The 14,996-nt window shown below is 49.1% G+C and overlaps 1 protein-coding gene across 1 annotated transcript in view; it reads right to left on the reverse strand.

Annotated features, from left to right (window-relative positions):
- TLCD3A (TLC domain containing 3A) overlaps positions 1-14,351 on the reverse strand; it is a 20,846-nt gene extending 6,495 nt beyond the window's left edge. Inside the window, exons 1-4 of the mRNA XM_063296521.1 lie at positions 14,212-14,351; positions 5,108-5,191; positions 720-933; position 316 (exon numbers count right to left, since the gene is read on the reverse strand). Of these exons, the coding sequence (XP_063152591.1) occupies position 316; positions 720-933; positions 5,108-5,191; positions 14,212-14,333 (421 nt within the window). The 5' untranslated portion in view covers positions 14,334-14,351. The remainder of the gene's footprint in view (positions 1-315; positions 317-719; positions 934-5,107; positions 5,192-14,211) is intronic.
- Between the last annotated feature and the right edge of the window lie 645 nt (positions 14,352-14,996).

The raw sequence follows: 14,996 nt of genomic DNA on the forward strand, positions 1-14,996 counted from the left end.
CGACCTTCCGATCAGCAAGCTCAGCAGCTCAGCGGTTTAACCCGCAGCGCCACAAGGGCTGCAAAAAACACAGAGGACCTCAGAGGCAGAATGTCCGCCCTGCCCGTTAGACGTGTGGCTGGCGCTGCGTTTCCCACACAATAAGTGGGAGCTAGCAAGCAGCTGCTCACTCAGGTGTTCTCTGATCTGGTCTGAGATGATCCCATATCGTAGTTCTTAATTTTTTTTCTTTACGATTCCAAAATACTGTTTAAAGAGGATTTTCTTTACCTCTTCTTTGACTTGCTTGCAATTTCTTCTGTTTTTTTAGCGTACGCTACTCTGGAAGAAACACAGGCTAAAAATGTGCAAACCATAAAAAAAAAATTAATCGCCCGTGCCCCCGTTTCAGCAGGAACTCTGCATCCTCATCCAGGGTCAGCATAAAAAAATTCACCGATGCGAACACCAAGTGGGGCAGCATGTGCTACAGAAGGACGTCTTCTTTTGTGGTTGCTGGCAAAAGAGCAAGCCAGGCAGGCGTGCATTCTCCCAGCAAGGAATAATTAAAGCCCCATTAAAAATATATAATTTTTTGCTGCCCTCTACTTGGTTTTTTTTTTTTCTTTAAATCTGGGAATCAAGTTGTGTCAATTGACTTCATTAGCTACAGCATGGATGTCCTGACCAACATCAGGCCAACAGCTTGACCTCCCCCTGCCCTCAAGAGGTGGCCTCACCACAGCCACCGGCGTTAAGACGAGGAGGATGAAGATGTGATGGGTGACCATCAGCCGTTCCTTCTGCAGAAAGCTTCTGATGCTACTGGAAGAGTACTTTCCATCTGCCTGTCCTTTTTCTTGGCTCTTGTGCCAGTGGCAAAGGTACATGACATAGATATCGTACGTCATATAAGACACAACAATCCAGACATATTCGCGGGCAATCCAGTGCCTGTTGGGGGAGACAAGAATATTAAGGACGGCCAGATTTGAGAACCTCAAGTCTCGCCCCTTCAATGTATTTATCCAACTTCTATACCACCCATTCACTGAAGCTCTTTGGGTGAATACCAAAGCTGCAGACAGGTAGTCCTCACTTAACAACCATTCATTTAGTGACAGTTTGGACTTATGACAGTGCTGGAAAAACCGACTTACAACTGGTCCTCACACTACAACTGTCACAGCATCCTGTGGTCACATGATCACCATTTTCAACCTTCCTGGCCAGCTTCTGGCAAGCAAAATCAATGAGGAACCGCATGATTCGCTTAACGACCACGTGGCTCACTTAATGCCTGCAGTAATTCCCTTAAAAGCCACTGCAAAAAAGTTCATAAAATTGGGTGGGATTCGCTTAGCGACCGCTTCGCTTAGCGACCAAAATTCCGGTCCCCGTTGTGGTCGTTAAGCGAGGACTACCTATAAACACATTTAAAATAAGAATAACAACACACAGCCTCATTACGTAGCATCAGATAAGTGATGCTACTGGCAGAATACGGATTCGTGCTTGGAACTCAAGCTCTGGTTTCCGAAACAAGGCTGATCAGAAAACGCTAAGTTTCCAGCTTGAAATGTTTGCATTCCTCAAATGACTATATGTAGAAAGCAAGCAAGGATGATGGATGGATTGATTCTGATTCAAAGCCCAATAGGGCAAGCCTAGAATAAGGTCCAGGAGCACGTAGCTGAGGATGAAGGTGCCAAATGCTGCATTCATAAAGAGTCGGTTTCCCCAGTATTAAAAGCTCCTCCCGTAATGACCAACATCAACAGTTTGGCATAGCAGCTGCCCAATCCTTAAATCACGTATCAGAGCAAAGCAAATCTTGATATTCCAGTTCCTTTCCTGAGTCAGACCCAGCCAGATACTTGCTTCGCCAGTTTCACCTGCAGCGTAATCCTAAGCTATTTTCCCTATTAATAGGAAGAGAAAGGTCTGCGTAAACGTAACCAGAATGCTTAATCAAGCACACGCTGATCTGCTTTTTCTGAACACGGAGTCCCTACATAACTGTTGTGGGCAGCGCTCCTAAAAAGATTGTTCTTTGGCATGAACTTCAAGTGCCAGGTTAATGACTGTCCCTACCTTCACTGGCTGCAGGGAGAATGAAGTTTTTTTTTTTAACTTTTGGCAAAAATTAAGCTGCTGCCAGTTATCTGCGTGGATAATTTGAAGCCTGGAATGCTGAGCCACCACGCTGTCTGGCTATATCAGGACATGAATGGATATGCCCGCTGAACGTTTGATTTTTTTATTTCCTTCCCCCTCAAAAATGTCCCGTCAAACCCAATTCCTGTGAGTACCCATCAGCAAGTATCTAAAGAACATTGTCCTCAGCTCTGAGCTGCCTTTCCTCAGCTCCCTTCTTATTGTTTGCTACAGAAGAGGCTTTCAAATTTGGACTTTTTTTTTTTTAATCTTCCAATACATCATCCTTTTCTGCAACGATGGCCTCACAATGGGCCGAGAAATGCAGAAGTGCAAGATCCCATGATTTCTCCATGGGACCTGGTCCCTGTTCAGGGGGTGGTTGAAAAGCATTTTTCCTGGGGTTGACAATGGGTGGAATGCTTGCAAAACCAGGAGAAAGTGACACAGCAAATGAAACCTTTTAAAAAAGAAATTTCTATCCAGCTCTTATCGCTCTGGGAAAGACTGCGATAGACCTGGGTTTTGTGGCATTTAAAATATTTTTACTGAAACCAGAGAACTGCACCTCCTCCAACAAGAATTACCATACATCAGTGTTTTCAAACTTGGCAACTTTAAGATGGGCGGATTTCCACTCCCAGAATTCCCCAGCCAGCATGCTTTAAGATGGGCAGACTCCAACTCCCAGAATTCCCCAGCCAGCATGCTTTAAGATGGGCGGACTCCAACTCCCAGAATTCCCCAGCCAGCACGCTTTAAGATGTGCGGACTCCAACTCCCAGAATTCCCCAGCCAGCACGCTTTAAGATGGGCGGACTCCAACTCCCAGAATTCCCCAGCCAGCATGCTGTAAGATGGGCGGACTCCAACTCCCAGAATTCCCCAGCCAGCATGCTTTAAGATGGGCGGACTCCAACTCCCAGAATTCCCCAGCCAGCATGCTTTAAGATGGGCGGACTCCAACTCCCAGAATTCTCCAGCCAGCATGCTGGCTGGGGAATTCTGGAAGTTGGAGTCCGCCCATCTTAAAGTTGCCGAGTTTGAAAAAGTGTTGCCCACTCCTAATTTAAAAAGTAATTTAAAAGTCAGATGGCCATTTGTCTGGGATGGTTTGAGGATTCCTGCCATGGGCGGGGGTTAGAAGACCTCCAAGACCCCTTCCAGTCCCAGGATTCCATGGTTCCCTGCTACCCACAACTGAGTGCTGAACTCAAGTGATCAAAGCCAAGTCTCTGCCCCAAGGAGTTTACAAGGGAACTTGCAACAGTGACACGCTGGTTGAAAGAACAACTAACAACTATGATAATCAGCAAAGAGCAAAACACACGGTTTGTTTCAACAAGGACTGAGGGCCAAGCTTCAGTGCTAGGAAATTAGTCCCCAATCTGGTCCTGTCTAGGGGGACTGGGACTATGATTCCCAGAAGGCTGAGGGCATCTGGGAATTGTAGTCCCAACTCATCCAGGAGGCACAGGAAGACCAGCCTAAGGGTTCAAATGCAGGCAGCTGGGTTTATTATCACCGGCAGCATTACCCAACTTCAGACACATTGTGCAAAGGCCAAGCTCTCTGGTGAAGCCCATAATTCTGGGAAAGGTGGAAGGAAAGAGAAGACAGGGAGGGCCAGCAGCAAGGTGGAGGGACTCAGTGACGGTGGCGATGGGGGCTCCATTGGAAGAGCTGAAGGACCAGGTTAGGGACAGACCATCACGGAGAAAATCTGTCTGTCTCCAGTTGACATAGATCATCCATCTTTCTGCCTGCCTGTGTAGTGGCTAAGGCACCAGGCTAGAAACTGGGAGACTGTGAGTTCTAGTCCCGCCTTAGGCGCAAAGCTAGCCGGGTGACCTTGGGCCAGCCACTCTCTCTCAGCCCCAGGAAGGAGGCAATGGCAAACCACTTCCGAAAAACCTTGCCAAGAGAACTGCAGGGACTGGTCCAGGCAGTGGCCAGGAGTCATCACAGACTCAAAGGAACAAAATGAAAACTGAGCAGGGGTTGGGCTTGATGACCTCAAGGACGCCTTCCAATGCTAGGATTCTACAGTTCGAAATGGCAGATCCTACTCACACCCCAAAGAAGAACACTGAGCCCTGGGTCAAAGCAGCCCCTCTTGTTAGCCCTCACCAAGCCAGGGACGAGTTTCTTCCCCTGCCTTGCAAGATTTCTCACGAGGACGAAGAGAACCCAGTCAAAAAGGGGCAGTAGAGTTACCCAGTGGTCCCCTTTCCCAAAGTACCGATGTCTCCCTGGTGCAAAAGGAGCCAACAAATACCAGATGGGAGCAGTCTCCGAGAATCGGACACAATTGAATGGATTAAAAAAAAATGTGCCTTAGTTATGTGGCAAGTTGGTGGCACCCTTAGCGTCCACGTAGGCCGGCTAGACCAGCTGGCCTCGGGTTGAATTCTTGAGCCTCAGCTAGGTAGATAAATGATCAAAGGGTCACCCGCTAGTTCATTGCCCTGGCAAGTTATCCGAATGGCACCTGAAAGCGTGAGTCACTTGCTGTTGAGCTTTGACCCAGCACAATTTCCCTCTCCATTGTAAAATGCCTAGCCTGTGGTCATCATGCTCCCTTCCTTGATTGTATCAGGCTGCTGCCCTCAGATAGCACTGCCAGAAGCCTCTCGGGGACTTCGTACCCAGAACAGCACTCTTTTGGACGGATGCACAAGGCAAAACACGGGCACAGTTGGCTTGACATAAACGCCTGCCTTTGCTCACAAGACAAAGCCCTCGGCACTGGGGTCCCAAAACTGGCTGCTCTGAAATGGATGCTCTGCCTCCAGCGCAGGAATGCTGCTCATTGCCCACTCTTGGCCTTGACAACACCTGGCGTCCCCCAGCAATCAGTTTTACATCAGATCTGGCATTTCCTATCTTGGCAGGTGAAAATCCCTTCCAAAGTGCACCCAGGATGTCTGATGCCTGGTTTCCTGCTTGACAACACCACGTTGTTAATTACCTGTCGTGCACCACGTCTCTGCAGCTGAAGATGACGACAATTCCCGAGAGGGTTGCCATGATGGCTTGGATGGCGGATACCAGCCTGGAGGGGGAAGGAAAAAAATAAGAATAAGGGGCACAGCCCACAGAGGAGGGGAAGGGGGGAAACAGACCCACAAAAATATGAAATATATTTGGAGGGGGCAAAAAAACCTGTAACAGACGCATGAGGATCAAGAATGTTCTGCAGGGTTAAACGATCTGGACATGCTTAGGTTAAAGAAAAGATGACCAATGATGACAGCAGGCTTCAAATATCTGTCAGGTTGTCACAGAGAAGAGGGTGGGGATTTATTCTCTGTAGCCCCAAAGGGAAGGACCAGAACCAGTACATTAAAAACTACAAGGAAGGAACTTCAGGCTAGACATCAGGGGGAACCTCTTGACTGTATGAGCTGTCAGCCGGTGGAACAGGCCGGCACATGAAGCAATCAGCTCTTCTTCACTGGAAATCTTGAAAAGGGGCTGGACGGTCATCTGCTGGAGATGCTGTAGTGGATCCTGCGCTGAGCGTTGGGCCAGATGACCCCTCAGATCCCTTCAATGATCTGATTCTATGATTTGTCACTAGCTGAGATTGTAGAAGCCGGGGAAGTCTTATTTCTCTGAGCTGCTGCTTGGCTCATTAAGAAGGCAGATTAGACAGGCATGTGCCAACTTTTCATACCTGCATAACTGAGCTGTGGAAAGAATGTATGACTTCAACCTGCCATGGAGCTGACGAAGTTTGCCAGAGGTCAAAACCAGCCCGGTGAGCCTCCATATGCCTGATCACTCTACCTCTACCTCTCCACACCAATTACTGTACCAGGAAATACTATTTTATTTTATGTATTGAGAGAATGTATACAGCTGCCCATCCTATGTATGTAATCTTGGATGGTAACAACAAAATAATCCACCCAGTGAATGAATGAATGAATGAATGAATGAATGAATGAATGAATGAATGAATGATAAAGACTCTTATCACAAAATACAAAACAAAATTAAAATAACCAGAAAAAAAACCCCTCCTTTTGCATTTTATATATAGCCGGTCACTGCAGGGAAACAGTAGGAACAGACAGATGTTTTGATCTGCTCCAGCACAGCCAGGGCTGCAACTGGGGCGGGCAAGCGGGGCATGTGCCCTGGGTGCTGCACCAGGGGGGTGCCAAAATGGGCATGGAATCTATGTTTGCCCCACTGACACAGACCCTGGTTGCGGGCCTGAGCACAGCTCATTTTATGACCCAATATGGGGAAATATTTAAGGCAGATTCTGCTTGAATATTGGGAGGAAAAATCGTAAGATCAAGGAGAATTTGGGGCAATTTGACAGGGGAACCAGACAGGAGGTGGGCTTCCCTTCACTGGTCACATTCAGGTATGAGCTTGATACTCATCTGTCTGGATGCTTTAGATGACGATTATTATTATTATTATTATTATTATTATACGCCGCCCAACTCCCAGCAGCTCTGAGCAATTTACAGATTGTTAAAAGCAAGTAACAATACAAGAAACATCAAACAGGGATGACAGAGAAAACAAACCCAGATAGGAACAAGGAAGGTCCCCACAGTGAGCAGGGATGGGCCAGATGACCTCAGGAAACCCCTTTCAACTCTACCTTTCCACAGAATTTCCCCTCCATTTGGCATGGAATCTGCAGCTGGCTGAGCTGATTTACCCCAGGAAAGCAGGCACAGCCTGTCCTTGTGAGGCAACCCATATTTGTTCACCCACTTGCACAGTCGAGTGTCAAATGCCTAAATCCCCAACTCACAAGAGGCCCCGTTCCTTCCACTGCACCTGCCCCAAACATCAAAAGAAAGTGAAAAAAGCCAACTTAAAATTTGCGTATCACGGCTGAAGTTCACACGTATTTTTTGACTGTCTTTTTGAACAAGAACTCTGACCAGTAAGCCAAAAGCTTTACAGGCAGTCCTCGCTTAACAACCACAATTGAGACCAGAATTTCAGTTGCTAAGCAAAGCAGTCATTAAACGAATCTGACCCAAGTTTATGACCTTTTTTGCCACAGCCGTTAAGCAAATCACCATGGTCGCTAAGCAGGCCACATGGTCATTAAGTGAACCATGCAATTTCCCCATTGGTTTTGCTTGCCAGAAGCTGGCTAGGAAGGTCAAAAATGGTAATCCTGTGAACACAGGACGCTGCAATGGTCGTAAATGTGAACCGGTTACCAAGCGCCCAAATTGTGGTCACGTGACCATGGAGACTCTGCGATGGTCATAAGTGTGAGGACTGGTTGTAAGTCGTTTCTTTTCAGCACTGTCGTAAGTCTGAGCCTTCACTAAAAAAATGGTTGTTAAGTGAGGACTACCTGTATTTTTTTCTCCCTCCTGCGTTGGAAATGAAGCCAGGAACCAGGCCTGCCTCAGGTGTAGCTCCAAACGGTTTGAATTTGGAAAGGGGAGTTCAGGTAGAGAGGGAAAAAAAACCTGAAGAAACACTTCCTGCTGTGCCAGGAACAGCTCTCAACACAAACTGGCAAGGTCGAAGTGTCCAGATCAACAGGGTAAATATCCCTACATCAATAAGCTTTGGCTTGCCTTTCATCCTACTCACAATCCACGCTTGGCCAAAACTGGCACAGGGTGTCCAGCATTTAAGACGTTCCTCCGTTTGTTCATTTGCCCTCCTGGGAGAGGCATCGTTGGGCAGATCAAACAAGGGGAAGGTGGACCCTTCCCAGCTCCCAAAACAGAAGTAGAGGTGGGCAAAATTTGCAAAAAGCAGCCACAGTTCTGTTCCAAGAAGCCAGCCGCCTGGCTCGTGAATGCAAGTGGGCTCGTTCTGGTCCCCTTGCAGAGAAAATGGGTCAGCTATAGAGCCTCCAGCCTCAAAGGCAGTCTGCTTCCAAGTATCAGCTGCAGTGGAGCAGTGATCCTTGAAGGCTATTGTCTCCATCCCCTCTAAGTACCAGTATTTAGTTTTTTCCCCAGCTGATTGTTTAGCAGAAGCCGCCCCAAAGTCAGCAAGGGAGAAGGAAGTGGAGCAATTCTCTAAACCCTTCTGAGGTCTGACCGTTACTGACGTTCCCTCTGCTTTAACCTGACGGCAACAATTCCATCAGGAATCCCAGTTGTTTCTCCCAGAACTTCAGTCTAAAAACGGGAGTTAGGCCTGCTCTTTTCCTTCTCCCTCCCCATCTGTTTTTCCTTGTGCATCATATTTTTCCATCTGCAAAGCCAGACAGCCAGGACTCTATCATCTTACTGATTTTTGCAAACTGGTCTTACAACCTTTCGGCCAAAAGGCAGGATACTGTGTCCCCTAGCAAACCATGTGTAGCATTTTTTGTTTGTAAAACAGCATTGCCCATAAGTCCTCCCGCTAAGTTCCTTCGGCACATGGAATCTTTGCTGGAGCATCTGAGACATACAGCACCTCCAACAGAAGAGAATCTCTGTAGCTCAGGGCTGAACTGTGGAGTCCTCGGTGCTCTCTGGGCTTGGTGGTTGGCTGGCAGACGCTTCGTTGCCCAACTAGGCCACATCATCAGCGCACTAGTCAGTTAAAGAGATGTCCACAAGGAAACCACCAAGCTCAGAGAGCACCAGGGACTCCACATGAAGTGCCATTTGATGCCGCAGTTGGTATAGTATATGTAGAGAATAGCAGTAGGAAGGGAATAATTAATTGTTCTTTTAGGGGGGGAAACTGATTAGGTGATTTATACTTTTTCTTTTCTTTTAATATAAGGGGAGGGAGCAATGGTATTTAGTGATTTTTATAATCTGCCAAGGGGTTGACTTGTAGAAATAATGGTTTAATGTAGAGTAAGGGATTGATTTATTTTATTGATGCATGGAAGTGGAAGAAGACAATAGAATAGGAAGGACAAGAGACCTCTTCCAGAAAATTAGAAACATTGGAGGTAAATTCTAGGCCAAAAAGGGTATGATCAAAAACAAAGATGGCAAGGACCTAAGAGAGGAAGAAGAGATCAAGGAAAGGTGGCAAGAATATACAGAAGACCTGTATAGGAAGGATAACAATATCGGGGATAGCTTTGACGGTGTGGTCAGTGAGCTAGACCAGACATCCTGAAGAGTGAGGTTGAATGGGCCTTAAGAAGCATTGCTAATAACAAGGCAGCAGGAGATGACGGCATCCCAGCTGAACTGTTCAAAATCTTGCAAGATGATGCTGTCAACGTAATGCATGCTATATGCCAGCAAATTTGGAAAACACAGGAATGGCCATCAGACTGGAAAAAATCAACTTATATCCCCATACCAAAAAAGGGAAACACTAAAGAATCTTCAAACTATCGAACAATGGCACTCATTTCACATGCCAGTAAGGTAATGCTCAAGATCCTGCAAGGTAGACTTCAGCAGTTCATGGAGCGAGAATTGCCAGATGTACAAGCTGGGTTTAGAAAAGGCAGAGGAACTAGGGACCAAATTGCCAATATCCGCTGGATAATGGAAAAAGCCAGGGAGTTCCAGAAAAACATCTATTTCTGTTTTATTGACTCTTCTAAAGCCTTTGACTGTGTGGACCATAACAAATTGTGGCAAGTTCTTAGTGGTATGGGGATACCAAGTCATCTTGTCTGCCTCCTGAAGAATCTGTATAACGACCAAGTAGCAACAGTAAGAACAGACCACGGAACAACGGACTGGTTTAAGATTGGGAAAGGAGTACGGCAGGGCTGTCTACTCTCACCCTACCTATTCAACTTATATGCAGAACACATCATGCGACATGCTGGGCTTGAGGAATCCAAGGCTGGAGTTAAAATCGCTGGAAGAAACATTAACAATCTCAGATATGCAGATGATACCACTTTGATGGCTGAAAGCGAAGAGGAACTGAGGAGCCTTATGATGAAGGTGAAAGAAGAAAGTGCAAAAGCTGGCTTGCAGCTAAACCTCAAAAAAACCAAGATTATGGCAACCAGCTTGATGGATAACTGGCAAATAGAGGGAGAAAATGTAGAAGCAGTGAAAGACTTTGTATTTCTAGGTGCGAAGATTACTGCAGATGCTGACTGCAGTCAGGAAATCAGAAGACATTTAACCCTTGGGAGAAGAGCAATGACAAATCTCGATCAAATAGTCAAGAGCAGAGACATCACACTGACAACAAAGGCCCGCATAGTTAAAGCAATGGTGTTCCCCGTAGTAACATATGGCTGCGAGAGCTGGACCATAAGGAAGGCTGAGCAAAGGAAGATGGATGCTTTGGAACTGTGGTGTTGGAGGAAAATTCTGAGAGTGCCTTGGACTGCTAGAAGATCAAACCAGTCCATCCTCCAGGAAATCAAGCCGGACTGCTCACTTGAGGGAACGATATTAAAGGCAAAACTGAAATACTTTGGCCACAACATGAGAAGACAGGACACCCTGGAGAAGACGCTGATGCTGGGGAGAGTGGAGGGCAAAAGGAAGAGGGGCCGACCAAGGGCAAGGTGGATGGATGATATTCTGGAGGTGACGGACTCGTGCCTGGGGGAGCTGGGGGTGTTGACGACCGAGAGGAAGCTCTGGCATGGGCTGGTCCACGGAGTCACAAAGAGTCGGAAGCGACTAAACAAATAAACAACCAACGGATGCTATATATCCTTGATGTTTAAAGTTGGAAGTCACTTCTCTTTGTAATCTATTTAGAATTTTTCTCTTTTCACTTTTCTAGTTCTTTTTTTGTAGTTTTTTTTTGTTTTTCTGTATCTGTTATCTTTTTCTGAAATTTAATAAATTCTTTTTTTAAAAAATGCCAGTTGTTGGGGCATGTTTAAGGATAATGAGCTTGGCTAATTGAAGCAGCTACTCTGACATTTTTCTATCTGGACTACAGGTAGTCTTCGTTTAGCGATTGCTTTGTTTAGCGACTGTTCACAGTTACGACAGTGATGAAAAGAATCACTTTGCAACCTTTCCTCACACTTACAACCCTTTCAGGTCTGTAAAGCAAAGGATAGCAGAAATACAGGTGGTCCTCATTTAATGCTAGTAATTGGGACTGGGATTTCTGTCACTTAGCAAAGCAGTCATAAACAGCAACAGCAGTTCCGGCAGTCCTGGCTACTGCCGTTAACTGAGACATCACGTGACCACGACTTCTGACTTCCTGCCAGCTTCCCCACTTACTTTGCTTGTGGGAACCGGCAGGGAAGGTCACAAAGAGTGATCATGTGACTGCGGGGGTGCTGCGATGGCCAGAACTCCGAGGACTGGTCATAAGTCCCCCTCATTTGGTGCTGTTGCAAGTTTGAACAGTAGCTGAACGAATGTTGTTAAGCGAGGACCACCTGTAAGATCATAAGCTGTTTCACTTAGCAACCGCCTCACTTAGCAACCAAGTTGCCCATCCTGATTGTGGTCACTAAACGAGGACAACCTGTGCAGTCCCTCAGTGAGCAGTGGGTAGTCCCAAAGCAGCACAATGTGCTGGAATCCCCAGGTTGCATCCTTCCTTGGATGCAAATCCGTGGGGTATAAAATACTGGAAATATTTTCTATAGAAATAAAACAAACAATCAAAGGCCAGAATTGGGCACCGCAGGGGCTTCAAGGGTTAAGCCTTTTCCCAGAGGAATTAAGGGGCCAAATCTCAAGATTGGCCTGAAGACTGCATCCACCACCCTGTTGCATTCCCAGAAATGCGACGTCCTCCTGTCGACCAGAAAACCTTCTGAGCAACTAGCTCTAGGTGGGTGACCCAATCCAAGCAGGGCGCCTTCTGAAAACAGGCCAGGCTTTTTTGTGGCAAGGGAAATCCCAAACAGTCCGAAGGGCCAAGAAGCTAGACCTCAATGAGGAGGGGCACCCTCAAGTTGCTAGATTTCAACAAATAAGATCCCCTTGGCTTTTCCAGCTCGCACGCTCCCCCCAGCCGTTCGGTCTGTCTTAATAAAGGTGTTACTCAATGACAGGGTTTAGTTCTCCTTATTTAAGCACAGACCGACGTTGCCACATTCTCCCTTGGAAAAGTCAGAGGAGGTGGCTATGGGTAATGGATGTTTAACACTCTGTGGGCACATTAATTGCCAAGGGACCCCTCCCTCATTGTGGGTGCATGAGGACACACCCTACTTCCTTGGATTAATCCAGTGCACACCCCAGCTTAAGGCCAGATGGGTGCTACAAGTTCAAATTCCTTGGCCCTGAGATTCACCATCCATAATCCAGCTGTTCCAGGTTCAAAAAACCTGAGGGTAAGGTTTTACCTCACTTTTCCGCCAGGAGCTGAAAGCAGGGTGCACACTCTTCCTCCAAGATTTCTTACAACACTCCTGTGAAGTTGGGCTGAAAGACAGTAACTGGCCCAAAGTCAGTAACCTTCAACAGCTGAGGTGGATTTGAACCCAGGTCTTCCATTCCTAGCCCAACACCTTAACTATGACATCACACACTTGCCAATGGCAAGCATTTATTCTGCCACCTACACCAGGGAAAGGGAATAACGCAGGACGACAATCAAACCAAACCTCCTTGCAAGGCTTTCATAATCTGTGTGTGTTTTCCTCTTCCCTCCCCATCCCTGTTTTCCTTTCATGCTATCTCTTTTGGAGTGAAATGCTGCAAGAAAAGGATGATCCTGCAAGGGTATGCTTTTCAGCTGACCTTTTTAAAGTCATTCCTGGAGCCTTTTCAGATGAAGTGCTTTAAAATAAATAAATAAAACGAAGAGTGGTCACCTATTTCTTCCCATCTTGCCAATTTCTATTCCTATTATCACCCTTCCTACCCATTTTCTAGACCCGCGTTTCTCAGCCTTGGCCCCAGTGTGGGACTTCAACTCCCAGAATCCCCCAGCCTGAAACACTAAATGCAGAAAAGAGGGCAGTATACTGAATGGGCCCCATACTAAGGACTACCTCAGATTGCTCCAAAACAATGCTCTTGACCTCCTTGGCAGCATTTTCTTCCTCATGTTTGTCAACAGCACCCTCCTAATTTCTTTGTCTGTCTCCACTGCCTTCCTCCCCTTTTGGAGCTCTGCATCAACACCTCAACATTTTCTGGCCTCTCTTCTTTATTTATATTTTTTATCCCACCTTTATTATTTTTACAAATAACTCAAGGTGGGGAACATACCTCATACTCCTTCCTCCTCCTATTTCCCCCACAACAACAACCCTGTGAGGTGGGTTGGCCTGAGAGGGAGGGACTGGCCAAGGTCACCCAGCCGGCTGCTTTCGTGCCTAAGGCAGGACTGGAACTCACCGTCTCCTGGTTTCTCGCCTGGAGCCTTAACCCCTAGACCAAACAGTAATATTTAATGTTTTGTACCTAAAGTGTAATTATGCCATCTTTAGGATGCAGCCACTAGCTTCTTCCCAACATCTAGAAAAAGGGAGCCTTCATATTTGCTATACAGAAAGTTTGCCCGCTGAAACATCAGGTTTCCCTTTTGGATTAATGCTTCCTCCTTTAATCTGGATTAGTATCCAGATCAGCCTTCTTATCCTCTCGGCCAGAAAGGCAAATAAACCGGGGAACTACCCTTCTGATGGTGAAACATCGCGCCTTAACGTCAGGAGGGGCTCCCGGGAATTATGCAAAGGCTGTCTTATTCACACCGCCTGTTTCATCCTTGGGTGGCTCAACCCGGATTCTGCGTTTGCACCAGCGCTGAATCCTAGCCACGCCAAGCCATCGTCGGCCTGGTGGCAGATCCGTGCTCCGCAGCCTCCCCAACCTGGCGCCCCCCATGTGCGGGGCGGGTGGGCACTGACACCCAGGGTCCCGCGCGTGGGGGGGCAGCCGAGCCGGCTCTGCTCTTCCCCAGCCCCTCGCTCCCCCACCCCAAAGAAAGAAAAAGAAACGCTGCAACTGAGGAGGAGGCGGTTTTCCTCTTCCAGCAACAAGTCCGGCGCTTCGATCCGAACCGAAGCGCTGAACTTTGCAGGAGTTGCGGCCGGCCAGCCGGCGCTTCTCCCGCCAGCCCGCCCGAGCCCTCCGGCCTCTTGGATCGCGGGGAAGGGCTTGCGCGTTCCCGCCGCCCGCTCACCGCTTTCTGCGCCGCTCCATCCGGTTTCCTAGGAAGATCCGGGGACGCCCGCCCGCCCGCCCGCCCGCGCCTGGTGCCAGCCGGTACCTGCCGCTGAGAAGGATCCGGTCCTTGGGGCTCCATGCCGGCGCAAGCCAGAGCAGGCTGCGGATGGAGAGGGCGAACAGCGCCGGGAAGAAAGCGAAGCCGAGGGCCAGCGTCTGCCACATACCAGCCCCGCCGTGCCCGGGCGCTCGCGGGAAGGGCGCTCCTCGCGGGGCAGGCGCAGGGGCTCAGGCTCCGGGGCCGCTCCCTCCCCGGCCGCGTTTGTCAACAGCAGGCCGGGCGGCGGCGAAGGCGGAGAGGGCGCGGGGGCGGAGCCGCCGCGGTCGCCGCCGCCGCCGCTGCCGCCGCGACCGTCGGGCGGGAGAGCGCGCTCGAAGGGACGGGCGCGGGGCCGGCGGCCGAGTCGCTTCCTTGCAGGCCCGGCCGCCGCTTAAGAGACGCTCCCCGGCTCCCGCCCGGCCCGCCCCGCCCCCTTTCCTCCGGCCGAGCCCCCTGCGCAAGATCCGCCGCGGGCAGCGGCCGGCCCGGGAGCGGAGCGGGGCGGAGCGGAGCGGGGCGGGGCCCGCCTGGGACGCGGGCGGCGGGCGAGCTGCCCGGGCTCCGTCCGGCTGGGGCGCCGGAGGTGTCCGGCGTTCCGTCCCGCCGAGCGCTGGGACCGCGGGCGCTCCGTCCCGCCGGCGGACGCCCGGCCGCGACCGCGGGAGGCGGACGCCCGAGGGGCTCCTCGGCGCGGAATCCGAAACCGGCCGAGCGCTTCAGTCCCGCCCCGCAGCGCCCCTGGACGCGGCAGAAGCTCGCGGGGAGCGCTCGCTTCAAGGCAGGAGCTC

This window comes from Candoia aspera, chromosome 1 (assembly GCF_035149785.1).
Source record: "Candoia aspera isolate rCanAsp1 chromosome 1, rCanAsp1.hap2, whole genome shotgun sequence".
NCBI lineage: Eukaryota > Metazoa > Chordata > Lepidosauria > Squamata > Boidae > Candoia > Candoia aspera.